The following is a 16,895-nucleotide window of genomic DNA, read 5'->3' as shown; positions in this document are numbered from 1 at the left end:
TACATGTAGGGAGAACACAAACACTGACAATGGTTTAAAGATGGCTAAAAGAGCTAATGTATTCAGACTGAAGAATGCCTTGGTCTTCATCCCTCTCAGATTAGCCTTTAGCTTCACGACTAGCTAGTCTGGATTCATACTAAAAAAATTAACTGCTTACAACCTTGAAGGAGCTTCACTTCAAAATTCTGCTCTATCTGAATGTTGTCAGCTGAATGCATATTGACTCATTCAAAATAAAATATAATGTTTAGGAATTTTTGCCATCAGATACAAGAGGAAATAAACTGTATAGTTTTTCCTTGAATTTTCTGTGGTCAAGGTGATGTCATTAGAACTGAAGAGGCCGTGCTTCGTAAAGCACCAGTAAGGGTTCCTGCAGAGCACCTCTGCTCAAACAGTACAGACTCTGTGTCAGCGCCTCATGGAGGACCAAACTCCCACTCTCATCTGTATACCTCAGCTGGAAGCCCACCACTTCCAGATGCTGCATAGCCAAAACAGCAGACACATTGAAAACATCGTACCCAGAAGAGGGCCGCTGGTCCAGCATCAGCTGCCTCTCCTCCAAAGCAGGAATTTCATTCAGATTGTGCTGTGATGTAATGATGCTGTACAGGGTCACAGTTACACTGAGAGGGCATGAATGGAGGGTCTTCCTGTAAAGGACCAACTCTGCACCCAGCATGGAGAGGTTCAGGCTGCTGATGTTGAACCAGATCCATCCTTGTGGAGCATGATGGGGCCCTGGGTGATCCAAACAGTAAAATACTGCATTATTCTTTGTCTCAAACACCTACACAGGCAAAGCTATTTGTGGAGGTACAGTTCCACAACTTTGACCTTATTACATGATAATGGTATTAAAATGTTTTCCTACAAAAAGCATCTTTCTTACCATCAACACTTCGAAAACTCTGCACTAGAATTCCATCTGATCTTCCAAAGTCTTGAGCTTCCAGTGACTCCAGATGTTGATAGATCCTATTCATGTAAGGATGAGGTTTGGTCTGATGACTCGCTGACACTTTCTTGATATGCAGCATTTCTAAGATAGCTTTGCTGAGCCCTTGAGTCACCTCTGCATTCCTGCGTTGCTCCTTCAGCAAAGAACATCAAAAAGATCAGGCTTGCATGAAAACCCCCAAAATGCACTCCTCTGACCATTTTGAGCCAAAATTATTTTTCAACCCGTCTGGTATGATAGAACGTTTCAGCTAGAGTTAGACTTCTGATAGCCTCCACTCTGGCAGACCAGTTTACACGTCTGAGCTCTAACAGTCAAGCAGGAACCACAGGGGCCGTCGTGACTTTCTGCATCAGTCCACTGCTGAAGCAGAGGAATGTTATTCCTCCTTGACAAACACTCTCCCTGTGTTCCTGTGCAGAGTGCCTAGAGATTCAGATGTGCTCATCTGAATCTCTAGGCACTCTGCACAAATACAATTAAATACTATTATGTACCAATGCTCCCTGCCATAGCAACAACAAGTTTTTGTTTTCAAGTTAGGGGTTGGGATACTAAAACACAAAAATCAAGGAAGAGAATAAACAATAAACAATAAATCAAATTGCCACAGATACAAATCTAATAGTTTAACTTGATTACTGAGAGAAAGTCTGAGGGATGTCAGAACTTCATAACAAGAACTTTTGAGTTCCTGTTATTGTAGCGGCCACTTGGAATAAACAGCCAGACCAGGGAGTTCCAAACAAGTGCAGTTTAATCTTGACTTTTCTTGTCATAGACGCCATGAAAACTGTAGCATGAAATAAAAGGATTCAGAACTGTTGTACATGCTTAACTCTTGTATAAAATTAAGATATTAATGTTCACACAAACAAAAAAAGAATACATTGTCTCCTTAACTTGTCACCATACAGTTTCGTTTTTAAACAATAAACCAATGACGTTCTACTCCTTCTTAAATAAACAAATAACATTTCTTATCACAAATCACAATTGCGCATATTTATACCTCATTCTGCTTTCCAAGGGCGCTATTTTAAAGATTTCATTCGGGTTCCTTCAGGATCTAACACTGTCTCATCGTGCTTAGTAAGAATAGGAAGTGCATATCACAAAACACAAAGAAATATACCGTTCTTCAAAATAAAAGCATAAATTAACCACGAGGTGTCACTGCTGGACCAATGAACAAGAAGGAGAATTTTATCATTTAGTAGCTATTTACACTCCCACCAAATCCTGTCACAATCATTGAACAAAGTAATACATAAAGGGTAAATTAATTGAACAGGATTTCTTGACTCTACTAAATGAATATGTTTGCATAAAACTATCATGGAATAAATCAACTGTTCATCTGTTCTCATTAAATTTCCAAAAGAAGAACCAATTTCTGGATTGGCCCCTCAATAACTGAGGGCTTAGAAGAGAAAATTGACTTTCACTTTCCGACTTGAACTTTGACTCGACAGACCAATCCATCACTGCCTTGAACAGTTTCAACTACTCGTCCAAGTTGCCACTGATTTCTTGGAATGACAGTTGTTTGTTACTGCGCAATAGCCAGCCCCGCCCTCTCCTCACAACTCCTCGGGCTGACTACTGAACCAGTTCTCTGTCTAACAGGTCCGGAGAATCTCTAAGACCTGGGTCTTACCCTGAACAAGATCTATAAGAGATAATCTATTTAAACTGGTGGCGAAAGGGATTCGTCTAGCTCTGACTACCTCCTTATCCAGAAGTTATGACCCTTCCCAGTTAAGGAACAATCAACCGAGTAGCCCTCACAGCCGCATAGTTCCAATAACCACTTCTGTTAACGGTAGTTCCCTTTCTAAAATTGTAACGTGCACTTGGTAACGGCTAGATAATTTTTAGTGACTAAGACTAAGATAATCACAGGGTCATTATTTTTCTCTCACCAAAGGAAAGTCTGAAGCCACCACATTACTAGAATCATGAATACTGATTTTACTATAAATAGAAGCACTTTAATTCAAATGACTCAATTAATTTCAATGTCCACAACCTAATCAGAATTTTTAAAATATATGAATTTATTAAGCAAGCTTTAGCAGGGAAAATGACAGGCATACAGAATTTACTTGAGACTACCATACAAAGAAAATCAATATAGTTTAGATCAATTCAACCTTTACCTAACAACCTCCCTACACTGTCATCTATCTATCAAATAAGGCTTTGGGGTGTGGCACAACTCATACCCATCGATGGTATCGGATCTTGGCAACAGGAGTCCTTGTAGTCCTTGGTCAGAGTCTTTGACTTTGAATCATAAATCCTCTTTGGAACCGAAACAAAATGAACTGTCTGCTTCATCCAGCCGAACAGCCCTTAGTCGATCCTGTGACTTTTGTTCAGTTCCCCAAGTCCGTTGCGATGTATTTTGAGATCGTGGAGTTGAGTGCAGAGTGTGGAAATCCAATGAGGAACCAAGGCAGTGGGTCGGTGGATCTCGCCCTTTGGTCCGGCGTGAGGAGCTCCGTTGTCCTCCTTGTGAGGCGCTTTTCTTGGTTCCAGGGTGTAGTCCTCTGCTGGTCTTCTTACCACACTTGTGTAGAGTCTCAGCGCCGGCGACGAAGAACATCGTATCACCTCGGTCTCACATTTTTATACGTTTCTGCACTTGTGGGCATGTACCCCAGATAGAGAGAGAGAGAGCAGGGGTGCTGCTTGCGTTTGCCCGCCTCTACACTCAGGCCCCTAACCGTTGTGGGAGATTGCACACCACTCTGGTGACATTCGTGACTTGGGTCATATTGACCCTGTTGCGAGATAACGTGCTTTTGACACCTGCGACTATTGGAAACTTTCTCAAGTGGCAGGCATACTTGTGACCTGGCAGTTGCACAACTAAACCCACTCTCATGTTCTGACATTTGCAGTTTGCACCCACCTCAGCCTTCCTTCTCTTTCTTTGATTCTATACTCTTATCCATATAATTAACTTTAATCAATAAAGTTTGTTTTATATAAAACATCAATTCATTACATTAGATTATTTGATTTTGGTTCATCGTTACAGAAAACATACTAAAATACAGAGATTACACATTAAGCAATCACTATTAATCAACACACAAAGCTGTAGCAGTCTCCTAGGCATTTTTATAGAAAAAGAACATCTGTAAGCACATCCTCATGACTGCGTAACCAGGCCCCAACTCTTAGCTCAGGCCTTCGCCCTGGTTACTGTTGAAGGTTGCGAAATAATGCACCTGTGACACTTGTGACCTGGGTCACTTTGACCCAGGCACGTAGGACACGACTCCTTTTCCGAGAAAAGGAGCAACTGCATCCTCCAAACTCACATCTTCGCACCGAGAGTTGCTAAAGTCGCACCCACACCCCACTTTTGCTCAACAACCTGTTTCCAAATAAGGTGTTGACCATCTCTGCTCTCCTGTTAGTTCCTCTTTCTCCCTTAACCTTTCACCTACAATCTACCTCCAACACATCAGTGATCTTTAATTGCAGTTACACCTTTGACACCATTTCAAGTTCAGAGTAAAAATCACATTTATAACTTCTTTTACTTCTCTGATTTATCATTCATTTATAATGTTATGATAACCATAATTTATCAGTTACTCTTATTATAATCTTAATGTGAGTTATTACAAATGTTTTCTGTAAAGAAACCAAGAATGATTCATGATTCTTATTATTTGATATCAAAGTTACAGTTACTTGTTTTACCTGTAAGAGTTCCCACTAATGTAAGTGTAAGTGTAAGTATTATTACAAGTAAACCAATATTAATATAAGTATTTTACTTTGAATCTTATCCAATTACTCACAATATTTAGATTTCTTTCTTTAAAACTTTTCATGCTAAGTAATAGTCTGAACTATTTTTATAAATCTGCAGGCTGGAAACTTACTTCCTCTTTTTCCAGGAAACTGCTTTTCCTGTTTCATGACTCTCTCTGTCTTGACTATGATTTCTTATGATTAAATAGAAAAAAGTAGAATTAAAGCAAAGTTTGCAGGAGACAGAAACAACACACACAACCAAATTGATTTTATTGACATTTAAGTCTAATGTTGGGTCTAGATTTTACTTGAGTAATTAATTTTAAAGATAACTTTATTTATTTTTACTGTTAAACTAAAATCTCCAGCATGGGGAAGTGGGATGATCTCGGATTTTCTTGACACAGTGTCCTCTTTCTTGAGATTATGTCTCATGGAAATGTTCAACAAATATTCCCTTTTCCAGCAACTGCAGAATGGTTCAATAAGATACTGCACTCTCCTCCACCTCTTTGTGACAAATACGTCCTCTTTGAAAGGCTGGTTAGCTCAGCTGGTCAGATCGTGGTGCTAATAACACCAAGGTCATGGGTTCAATCCCCATACTGAACATTTGAAAGTAAATTCTTGCCCTGCGACAGACTGGCGACCTGTCCAGGGTGACCCTGCCTGTCGCCCGGAATGTAGCTGGAGATGGGCACCAGCAACCCTCCCAACCCCATTAGGGACAAGGGTGAACAGAAGATGGATGGAGGTGCAGCTTGGTCGCACTAGAACTGCTCTAGCTCTAAAACTGCAACACCTAGACCAGAGGTCACCAACCTTTTTGAGACTGGGAGCTACTTCACGGGTACAGAGCAACACGAAGGGCTACTTATTTGATACAGACATAAATTTTCTTGGCTCAGACTTTATAACAATAGTATATGTATATATGATTACATGCTCCCTGATCATATTAATGTTAGGGACTACTCACAATAGTTATCAATAATGATTTACCATGGCAGCTATGGTTAATTGCTATTATGTGATCAGAAGTTCTTACTTCAGAGTTTTAAGTTTGATTCCCTTTTGGAGCTTTTCTGTCTGATTCTAAATTGACCACAAGTGACTGACAGTATGGATTGTTGCAGCTGCAGCTGTACAGTTTCCTTTAAATAAAAAAGAGAAAGTTATTATATTTTTTTATTATCCAAGCCTCTTTACTATTAACAAAATTGTGGAGAGAAGAAAAAGATTTTGAGCCAAAACATGTAGCGCACATCATTGTGAGACTCTGGGGGCAGAGTGCATGCCAAAGCCTAAATCATATTGGTCAGTTTGCTCTTTCTGTAAGCTACAAATGATGAATGGAGTTGGAACCTCCCGTTGTTCTAAGCCAGAGCTTTTTACAGTGCGCGGTTCTGGCGGGTCGCCGGTTTATTTATTTATTTATTTTTATTTTTTGTAGTTTCGGGAACTTAAAAGCTGACGGGTGACCTGTTGGCTGACACCAGCAGATGTCGGAAAAAAATGTCAGAAAGATCGGAAGGTACAAAACTGTCACTGCACCTGACCTGCAATAGCACAACCACCTCTCCATCATGTGCGCGTGCACAAAAGCCGCACAAACCTAAACCACTAAACAGCGCACACTTTTTTTCTTTTTTCTTTTTTTTTTTTTACACAAACGATGGTAAATTATAAAGACATGGAAGCGAAGCCGACCCGTGAGATCCACGGGAAGAGGAGGATTTTGATTCCGGTGGTGTCAGAAGTCCAAAGGAGCAGAAGGTGAAGCAACAATGTTTGATTAATTGGGGAACATTTCGACTAGATTAAATCGATTAACCCCCATTCTTAGCGCGATGCTCAGGAAGAGCGGCAGATGTCAGTTAACAGGTGACCCATCAGCTCTCCAGTTCAGGAAACATCAAAGAAGCTCATAAACCCGCGACCCACCAGAACCGACACGGCAAAAAGCTCCGCCGGGATCCAAACCGCTCTTAGAACTACGAGAGGTTCAAACTCTGCTCATTCATTTTTATTTTACAGTAAAAGCGCCACGCCGCCAAATAAAGAAAAGCAAACTGACCAATAAGATTTAAGCTTTGGCGTGCCCTTTGACCCCCACAGACTCAGACGTGCGCTGCGTACAAAATGATATATATGATCTTATTTTTTTCTCCACAATTTTGTGGAATAGCTATGAATAAATAAATAGCTAAAAAAAAAAAAAGATTTAAAATGGAATAAAAACTGGTGTGCCCCATCTATATATTTTAGCTTTGTGAATTTTAGTCCTTCTCTGCGCTGCTACTGTGGCTGGAAAGAGAGTCAGTGGTTTGTGGTCTGGAGACACATCTGCCTATGTTCTCTTCTTCTGAAGCCTCCACAGAGCAGTTGCATTTAGATTCAATTATTTACGAGGTAGGTGACTTCTGAAGGCAGATTTTCATTCTATTTTATTTAGAGAAACCATGGTAAAGGGAGAAAATGCAACATTTTTCAGGTCTCTTTTTAAAATATTTAAACCTCCACACAAAGTTTTTAAATTTTGTGTAGGACTGTTACCAATCACAATAAAATAAGCTGAACTTTGGGTTTGAAATGGGACAGAATGTGGACACAAGATGAGAAAATGATAAAGAAGCATTTGTTTCTTTTGTAAGCCTTTTCTGTTTGCAACAGTAAAACGCATGCAGAAAGCATGCAATCTTTGCAAGGTCATTGTCTCTGTTCGAGTGTTAAATTGGTACATGGTTCAAGCCTCTTATTTGTATCCACTTGTGTTCAGTAATAACAAAGCAACAGATGCTTTAGACATTACTTTAATCTCAGTCTGTTGCTTATTTTTGAGTTTTTCCTCTTCAATGACTGGTCCCACAGCAGCAACAAGACAAACAATCCATTGCTTTTCCTGTCCCTCCCCTCTTTAGTCATCTTACTCTCTTAGAGGTGGAGTTACTGAAACAGTTGCAGTTAAAAACACACGGCAAGAAGCAGGTAGTGGAGAAAGGATCAGATGTTCAGGTAAGTACATGTTTGCATGTCTCAGAACATTGCACTGGATGCTTTTTTTGTTCATTTGGTTTTAGTATATGGGACTAGATGTTCTTCATCACTAAATCTGCTGTTTAAAAATATGCATTTACGCCTAGGTTCCTGTGAAGGAATGATGAAGGTGCCCAGATGCACAATGGTAATCATTTTTGCTTTTAATTATTGGACACTATACCACCACTTGTGGTGCATTCAAAGAAGTAAGCATTTTAAAGCTTTCCAAAGAACCTCTGGGAACACCAGACCCACTGTGCTCTTGTTGTGGGAATGTAGGAATATCTGGAAGCCTTTTCAGTCTCTTTGTTGCACACTAGGCTCCATGCTGCTGGACGACAGCCAAACACTAGCTTGTGTTTTCAGCAGAATGCTTTCCTTCTCCCCACCAACTGTTTTTCTAAGAACTGTGCAGAACTCTGAGGACCCTGTCATTACTGAAATTAAAAGATGCAGTGACTAGATGCGTACCCAGCTGTGAAGTAGAGCTGTTTGTTGCATGACACATTCCAAAAGTAACTGTGGTTACAGTAGACTGAGTAGAAGCATAGATGCTAGCTAACTGTTCAAATATGCCTGTACTTTCTAATATATGATATGTGGTAAACATAGATGTATTTTATTTAAAACATTTTTAATGCTTGTCATATGTCAGCACCTAATTCCTGCTATTTCTGCAGGATGTTTATGTCCAGAGCTACCCTCATTTCCAAATACTGAGCAATTAAAGTCAGAGCAAGAGGAACGTTTAAGACATTTTATTGCTGGTAAAGATGTTCTGACCCTATTCCCACAAGGTTGTTCTAATGGTTAGTGCATTACATATATGTCACGACCAAACATTAGTGATTGGCAAGAATCAGATCCAACTGTTTCAAACTTCAACAGTGTCAGCGCTTCCAGCTGAAATTGTTCCTCAATATCCGAGAACTTCTGGATGAAGTGAAGCGTAGAACAATCAGCTGATTTTCACCAGGCTAATGTGAATGGAAGCCATATAGGATTTTGAGACCTGGATTTGCTAGAATTCTCAGCCTATCCAAGTTCATCTTCAGGAGTCATTACATTTGTGTCTCACTTGTTAAGACGTAACAAATGGGACACATCAGGACATTTTTCAAAACCGGCAGAAAATAAATTGTGAAACCCTTTGTAATGACCCTTTTTAAGTCGATTAGAGCAAACTGCTGCTCCATTGGATTAAGATCAATGTTTGGTTTGGGTTTGGATTAGGGAGAGCACTTTGTTCTGCTATGGGTTTAAAGCAGTATCTGCTGTTAGACCAAGTTAACACTCAACAGACACTGAACATTCCGCTTATTGACAGGCCAGTAGGGGAATAACTGTCCAAGCCTTTTTGATGAGGGCCTGGTTTTCACTTGTTTTTACTTGTCTTTACATGAAAAGACTCATTGTCCAACTTGACAGGAAATGGATGGGCTTAAGTCTTGTTAATGCATTGGTTAACATTAGGACCTTTCTAAGAACTCTTTCCTCTATCTGAGGCCTTCCTAATGGGATAGTCATCAGTCACTGGGCCATGCAGATCTTTACTGAGAGATCAAAGAACACTTTGCATTTTTCCACAGTGAGGTGATATGAACACTGTACACAGTCATTTAATGTATCAGTGAAAGAATGAGGGAGCTATTTGCTCAGATGTGAACTTTTTTCCACTTTGGTGCTGGTTGTCATTTCATGGCATATCTGAAAGAAAGCACTGATGTTGACTGGTAACCTCTGGCTCTTGGTCAAGGCTCCAGTTCTTCTTTAAGGTGCTGGCTGTTTTTAGAGTCAGGGCTCTGTCCCAACTTGTTACGTTCCTCCACCAGACCACATCATTTCTCATTATGGAGCTGGCTTTGCTGCAATCTCATCTCTTCTCATCATAAATAAGAATTTATTCTGGGAGACAATAAAAAATTGGATTGTTTGTGGTTTAATTATAACACTATTTCTGACATTCTTCTTGTTGCAGCCACAAATTTATTCTATGAAGATTTTATGTGATAGAACGCTGCATATTTGTAAAACGGAAATTCTAATTTTGAATTGAAATGTAAGAAATGTTTCCATTTTGTTCCTCTGCGTCATTTGCGTAGATGCTAACTAACCTCACTGTGCAGTTCTTTTGGGGTTAGTCTCTACCAGTTTTGCACATCCTCAGACTAAACTAGTTCAGTCTCAGGACTGAATACATAGACTGGCTGTATGGCTCAGGGTGTTTGTCATGCTGGAAGGTAAACCTCTACCCCACTCAGGTCCTTTGCAGCCAAAATGTGAAATATTTCATGGGTGTGAATTTTTTTAAGGTATTCTCAGGTCAAACCAGATGCTGCACCTGCAGAATCAAATGGATTAAATCACAACACAATTCGCAGGGGTGAAGAAATCCGGTAGTGCTGATATTTTGCTGAGGTCAGATGAATAATACTGAAACCCCATCTTGGCACTTTTAAACAAGATCTTTTCAACTCCTAAAACATAAGCAATGTCTGAGGGAACAGGCTGCAACATGTTTCTCAGCTCCGAGGCTGATTACAGGCTGCTTTCTGTGGGTGGGAGGTTCAGGAAGGTGTTCTGTTAAAGTGTTAAAAGAATGCAGAAGAATGAAATCTGAAGCCTGTTCGAGTTAGGCAGCTCAGTAAACTTCATCAGAGTAAAAGTGATGCAATGGAACCCTTTCTATGCCACGAGGAAAAGGAGAAACAAGAAATAAAAGAATAGAATGATTATGATAATATTAACAGAAATTAGACGCTCATTATATTAAAACATTTTACAATAAAATCATTTCCAATAAAAGCCCCATAAAGTCATTACTGATGTTTTGGTAACACTTTATTTGACAGGGTGTGCATGACACTGACATGACACTGTCAAACATGACATAACATCTGTTGTGGACATGAATGAGTCTTTATGAATGTGTATGAATGTTGTCATGAAGTGTCATTCATTAAGTAATGAAAATTTTAATGCAAAGTTGCTCTAGAAATTGCATTGAAAGTCCATTAAAAGTGCCAACTTTGCATGATTTTGTAAATAATGACACTTAAATTCAAAGTTGGGACTTTTAATCCAACCTTTAAAGCAACTTTGTATTAAAAGTGTCATTATTATTTCGAATGACACTTCATGACAACTATCATAGATATTCATGAAGATTCCTTCATGATTATGAGTGTCATGCCAGTCTTATGCACACCATGTAAAAAAATAAAGTGTTCTGGATGTTTTTGTAGGACATTTGCCCCCTGCTGACTACACAGTCACATTCACATGAATGTCAGAGGTCACCAGCAAAACATCATGTCATTACATGGACGAGTGCTTAGCCTCAGAGTGAGGCCACATCTTGTTCATGTACATATTTCCAGGCTCTGCAGGGAACAGAGTTTTCTAATAGAGATGCAGAACATGCCTCAAAACTCCTTTCAAATGACTTTTGTCTGAGAAAAACAAGCTATATCCCTTGTCTTGAACTAGTCTTATATATGATGTTAGAAGGTCAATTTTCAGATGATTAATAATGATTCGGCATGTAAAGACAGTGCTCCTATCAAGTGATTTTTTTTGCATTTGGCTATTTTACAACAATTTATTATTGTTATTATTACCACAAAATATGAAGGAAAAACACAGAGGCATTTGGATAGGGGCAACAATAGAATCCAACAGTGAGAGAAAGAAACTAAGGAATTTCTTTGAGATATGAAGAGTAAGATGGAAATCATAAAAGTCCAAAAAACAAGATCCAGAGCAGCTAGGGAGCTGAGTGAAGGTAATATGCACAGGAGAACCTGAATGGAAACACAGAAGATCTAACTAACCAAAAGCTACGACCTTATAGCAAAATATCCACAGAAAAGGACATGAGGAAGAACTAAGGTACTCAATACAAAGAACTAATTACTATTCTTTGTATTGAACAGTAATACAAAGAAAAGTATTACTTTCAGTTGCTTGAAAGTAATACCAAGAACTGTGTTACCCAATGACAATGACACTAAAAGCATCTCATTAAAACAGATTAAAAATAAAACTCAAACAGCTCAAACAGGTGGCTCATGACAAATAAAAAGAATTAAGAAACAAAAAGACATTTACATGTTGTCCTCATGATTGGTTATCTGCATAACTCATTAAAAATTTCAACTAAAATGAAAAACAAACAAGAAAAACATATATGGTATGAAACTTTTACAAAAATATGTTTTTTCTATATTTGTTAAGACGGTCTTGTTATGACATCATATTATGAGCAGGGCCCAAGACATAAGTAAACTAAGCAGACGCTCAGAGCCGCAAGGCTACTAAAGGGTCCTTTTTATTTTTGTAATAACTTTTGTCATTATAATATCAAAAACACAACTTCACTATGAAGTGATTTGTTTTTACAATAATATATATTTGATAAGGTATGCAGAAATTATTATTTTATTGATAAAAAGAAAGAAAAAAGATTGCTCTTGGGGGCCCCTGGTGGCAGGTACCGCACGCTTCTCCGGTAACATGAGCTGGCGTGCAATGTGCACAGCGCATCCAAACGTCCACAGCTCCGGTCAGAAGTTAAGTAAGCAAAACAATGTCTCAAAAAAGGACTTAACCTTCAGGGAGGAAGAAAAGAAAAAAGAAATATAGAAAAAAGCCAAGATAAAGATTTGTTTTAATCTGCCTTGGTAATGTAATGTAAAAGATTTGTAAATCAGCAAATAGAAAATTAGCTTGATAGTTATCTGGGACGGTCCAGCTCAACAGCCAAACAATTATTCCAGGGTCTTTGTATTTATGTGAAACTGAGTTTAAACTTTAAATGAGTTGATTCTCATGGTTGGCTCTCTATATTTCTGAGGTATTTTTGGCTTCAAAACGGCATGTTTGATAACAATAATGAAAACTTCTCAATGTTTGACCTTGTCTAACAAAATGTTTATACGTCAGGGTACATAGCTGCTACATCGATGAGCTGCTCTATGCTGTAGTTGGAGATTTGTTGTTTGCTGCAGAGTATAATCATTTTGTGGCTAAAAAAACCATTATTTTTACATCAACTTCTAAGTTATGTGAAACCTTTGTTAAAATCATTTAAAGGTGCAGAGTCAGTCCAGAACCGGTACTGGTCCACATTTTCAGGGAAGAAAGACTCATCTAATATGAATTACATTTTTAGCTATTGGAGTAAAGCTTAAGAGAAATTTATTTAGTCAAAGAATGTCATGAATATTTGTGTAGGACTTCACGATTGCAGTTTTCTGGCCGATCGCCGGTTACCGATCTTTAAAAGCTAACCTGCCAATTAAAATTTTGGCTGATATATATTTGTTTTGTCTGAGCTATCGCTAAATATAGCAAGAAAGTCACTGAGTTGGCAACAGTGGGTGAATATTGTTAACTGTAAATGTGCAGACCTGACCTGGTGGACCTGTTTGTCAGTCAAACCTCTCACGACAGAGCAGAAGAAGACAGAGACTAATTTTTAACCCTTTGCTAACAAAGATAAGATTAGGGAATAAGATGGGCTTCACATAGAAGTATCAGCAGATCACGATCCCCAAAATTAGGGAAATCAGCGCCCAGAAATTAACTGGTTGATAAATCAGTTGGCCAATAAATATATCCTATATTATACATGTATACATGTATAATGTAAGCAGCACTGCCAGAGATGCAATAAGTTTATAATGATTGTTCTGCTGATTTCAGCCGGTCCACATTGTTAGCAGAACTAGAGGGCCCCAAAACCAAATTTTGCTTAGGGCCCCATGGAGGCTTGGGCCGGCCCTGGTTATAAGACAGCTAACCTGTGAAAATCTTGCGCTCCTCCATCTCCACTTTGTGGTATTATTATCACCTGAAAAAATGCACCGCTCCCAGTTAAAATGATCAGTCATGACAGGAGGAGGGTCTTAGTGCTGTCAATCACTCTTATGCACTCTGTCTTAATGTGTTAATTAAGGCAGAGAAACAAAGTACCAATCCAGGAGAAATGTTTATTAGCCATCCCACTAACTAGCCTGAGCATTCATGGCAGGCTAGTTGAAATTAACCAGTTGTAACTTTGCAGAGAGCAAAGGGGAGGATATGAGCAAAGTTTGCATAGGAGTGACTGACAGTGCTAAAACCATCCTCCTGGCTCTGATTGGTTGTTTCTGATGGAGTTGTGTATTTCAGTGGTTAGCACTAGGATAAGTGCTAACCACTGAGTATTTTACTTTATAAAATAAGAAATAATACTCAGAAACGAGTCCCTTAGCTGCAGGGCACGGCGGGTGGAGATTTATTACACTTTTCCACAGATCATGTTACAATTACATCAACTCGAGATCGAAAGTTCCCAAAATCCCCAAAAATCTAAAAGTATTCTAGATACAATCTGTTTTTAAAGTATCTCAATTCCATTGGTGTGGCTTGGTAAGTTTTGACCAATAATATTGCTGCTCGTGTTTTGCGTATGCTTTTACGTAGGTTTTCTGGCAGTCTTTGAGTTGAGTGTGGATGGGGTTCCTTTTTGGGAATGTTCAAACTTTTTGACCTTACATTTGCTTCATTTCAGGGTTGCCGAATAAGCCAACTCATCACAATTGTTATACTTATCTATCCAAACATCTTGCTTCCCAAGCCATATTTGGTCCAGTTTTGTGCTTCGCACGTAAGCAGGGGAAAGAGCGTTCAGGTCAAATTGACCTTTAATAGCGCCAGATTTCCTCAGTAAAAAACAACTCCATTAAGGTATTTCCGCTCTTACAATGTCTCATAGCATAGTGACAGTTTTAACAAATATGAAAAAATCATATTTTTATGTGTTATTAAATGATTTATACACAAATATGAAGCACAAATAATTTAAATGGTAAACTACTCAGGAACCAATGAGTTTTCTTGATGTGTTGAATAGTTTTTTGCTTGTTTATGAAATGCCTTAGCCTGAAATGTTGTGTTTTCCACAGATCCCAACTGACCATGTGACCAACTAAAAGGCGCAGCTTGACATGCTGTCAAAAGTAAAGTTGAGTGAATCCCAGACAAACTCTGACTGGAGTGTGTTGCTGAGAGAGACACAGGCTCCATCTGGAGGCTGCTAGATATCCTTCCTATAACGCCTTGGGACTGAAAGTGATGGGTTTTCCAGGTCACACACTGGTCTTGTCCTTGCTTGTGGTGCTTTTGCTATTACTGACCTGTTCATCTCTTTGTTCGCTAGTAAAAGTCAATAAAGGTTTAAAGGTGAAACGAGGTCAGTCAATCTACCTTCAGGAAGGGGATCTGCAGTTCCATGTTCCTGCTAAGAAGGATGCATGCAAGGTGGAAGTAGTATTAAATGAGCCCATTACTCAAAGAGTGGGAAAACTTGTGCCACAGGTAATGGAACCCTCATGTACAAGATAAAAAAAAATGCAAATTCTTTTTACCGGGACTAAAACAATTTGAACAACAGGTTCTTCAAGTTGTCACTGAACCAGCCTATATCACCAGTTGGAACAGCCTTTGATATATCTGTCTAAAACTTAATATATCAAAGGCTCAAGGTTGGGGTACCAATCATCTCATGTATGTGTCAGCTTTCCATGGTTCCTCATGAATACAGAGCTAAAACTGTGATATCTGACACTGATTTCACATTGAAAAATAAAATGTCACTGAAAAAAGAAAAAGTGACATTGAAGAACTTATGATGATGCACACATTAGACCAGGGGTGTCAAACTCCAGTCCTCGAGGGCCACTGTCCTGCAGTTTTTAAATGTGCCACAGGTACAAAACACTGGAATGAAATGGCTTAATTACCTCTTTCTTGGGTAGATAAGTTCTCCAGAGCCTTGCTAATGACCTAATTATTGTATTCTGATGTGGTACACCGGAAGCACATCTAAAAGTTGCAGGGCAGTGGAACCTTTGGCACCTGTGCATTAGATGGTGAAGCTTTTTTTCCCCAGTAAGTTTTCAATGCCACTGCAGAGAATTCAGGGGTGCATTCACAGCAATGCTGTTTTGTCTGCTTTAATCAATCTCCAATTTGTTTGCCTAGAGAGTGAGTTTCATTTGGAAAGGTGTTCCCCTACAAACCCAGGTCACAGTTTAGGTTGAAGTGAACTCTTCTGCAGTTTGACTGCATGTGAATGCCAAGTGGCCTGGGGGCTGCTGCAAAAGCAGAAAGTGAATGATAGCTGAATACATTCTGGGTAAATGCAAACAAAACAAATATGAGTATAGCCCCTTAACTGGCAGTACAAAAATCACCAAAAACTCCTAAAAAGATATACCCAAATTAAATCAGCCGCTGTTCTTCAACAATTTGGGGTACATGCAAAAGCTTGGTCTCTTTATAAAGACAACAAGCTAAATTTTCTATTTTTGCAGTCAAACATATTTTAACTGTAAGTAGTTTGTAGCTATTACGTTTGTAAGACAAAAGAAATTGAAAATATTGCTTCACCAGATTTTTAATTTTTATTTCTTGTAAATGCACATTGAGTGTTGAATGTATGGACTGGAAAATACAATAAATTTGTAGAATAATGTATTCTGCTCGTGGATTTCAAGATTGATCAAAATAGCAAAAAAAGAAATGTCAATTTAGACATGTTTAGTTTTCAGGATGTACATACAAAGTTCTAATGACTGTAACTCCTCAGTGCTTCAACGTACAATCATCATTGACTGTGAACCACTCCAGTGAAAGCTGTAGATCATGACAAGATGAAGTCAATAGGACCACATCATCCGCACAAAGCAGAGATGCGATCTTAAGGCCATCACACCAAATCTCCTCAACACCTTGGCTGCGCCTAGAAATTCTGTCCTCAACAGGGTCCTTAACGGACCCTCTTGTGCTGCCTGGCTTTCCAAATTGCGTTTTAAAAACACCCCCGTAGAGGAATGTGAGTAGGCCTGATGGGCGTTAAAAGTAAAGGTCAGAATCGGTGGCAAAGTCCAATTCTCACTGGAAACAAGCCCGACTTACTGCCGGCAATGCAGACCAGACTCTGACACCATAGTCATACAGGGACCTAACAGTCTTTATCAAATAGCCCGATACCCCGTACTCCCAGAGAACCCACAACAAGGTGCCCCAAACGCCTTCTCCCAAGTCCACAAAGTACATGTAA

The 16,895-nt window shown here is 39.1% G+C and overlaps 2 protein-coding genes across 7 annotated transcripts in view; one reads left to right on the top strand and one right to left on the bottom strand.

Annotated features, from left to right (window-relative positions):
- On the bottom strand, positions 1-1,103 carry LOC122820324. Its single transcript, XM_044097654.1, has 2 exons — positions 899-1,103; positions 1-747 (listed from the first exon to the last, which is right to left on the bottom strand). The coding sequence occupies exons 1-2, from the start codon at positions 1,044-1,046 to the stop codon at positions 332-334; spliced, it is 564 nt and encodes a 187-aa protein (XP_043953589.1). The 5' UTR covers positions 1,047-1,103; the 3' UTR covers positions 1-331.
- Positions 1,104-7,694: 6,591 nt separating this feature from the next.
- The window catches only part of frem1a (Fras1 related extracellular matrix 1a), a 54,108-nt gene continuing 44,907 nt past the window's right edge, over positions 7,695-16,895 (top strand). Inside the window, exons 1-3 of one of the 6 annotated variants that reach the window (XM_044097306.1) lie at positions 7,695-7,762; positions 7,891-7,931; positions 14,737-15,148. In XM_044097306.1, the coding sequence (XP_043953241.1) occupies positions 14,906-15,148 (243 nt within the window). In that variant the 5' untranslated portion in view covers positions 7,695-7,762; positions 7,891-7,931; positions 14,737-14,905. Of the gene's footprint in view, positions 7,763-7,890; positions 7,932-14,424; positions 14,519-14,736; positions 15,149-16,895 lie in introns of those variants that run through there. The other 5 variants (XM_044097304.1, XM_044097308.1, XM_044097303.1 and 2 more) reach the window with 5 other exon arrangements.

The sequence above is a fragment of the Gambusia affinis genome, linkage group LG18 (assembly GCF_019740435.1).
Source record: "Gambusia affinis linkage group LG18, SWU_Gaff_1.0, whole genome shotgun sequence".
In the NCBI taxonomy this organism is placed as follows: Eukaryota; Metazoa; Chordata; class Actinopteri; order Cyprinodontiformes; family Poeciliidae; genus Gambusia; species Gambusia affinis.
The sequence above is the reverse complement of the archived record's forward strand: the minus strand, read 5'-3'. Positions and strand labels throughout refer to the sequence as shown.

Bases quoted from the DNA above. Each gene is read 5' to 3' on its own strand.
- LOC122820324 (XM_044097654.1), bottom strand. From the start codon at position 1,046: ATGCTGCATATCAAGAAAGTGTCAGCGAGTCATCAGACCAAACCTCAT. The intron at 748-898 runs GTAAGAAAGATG...TGGATCACCCAG, and splicing joins GAGTTTTCGAAGTGTTGATG to GGCCCCATCATGCTCCACAA.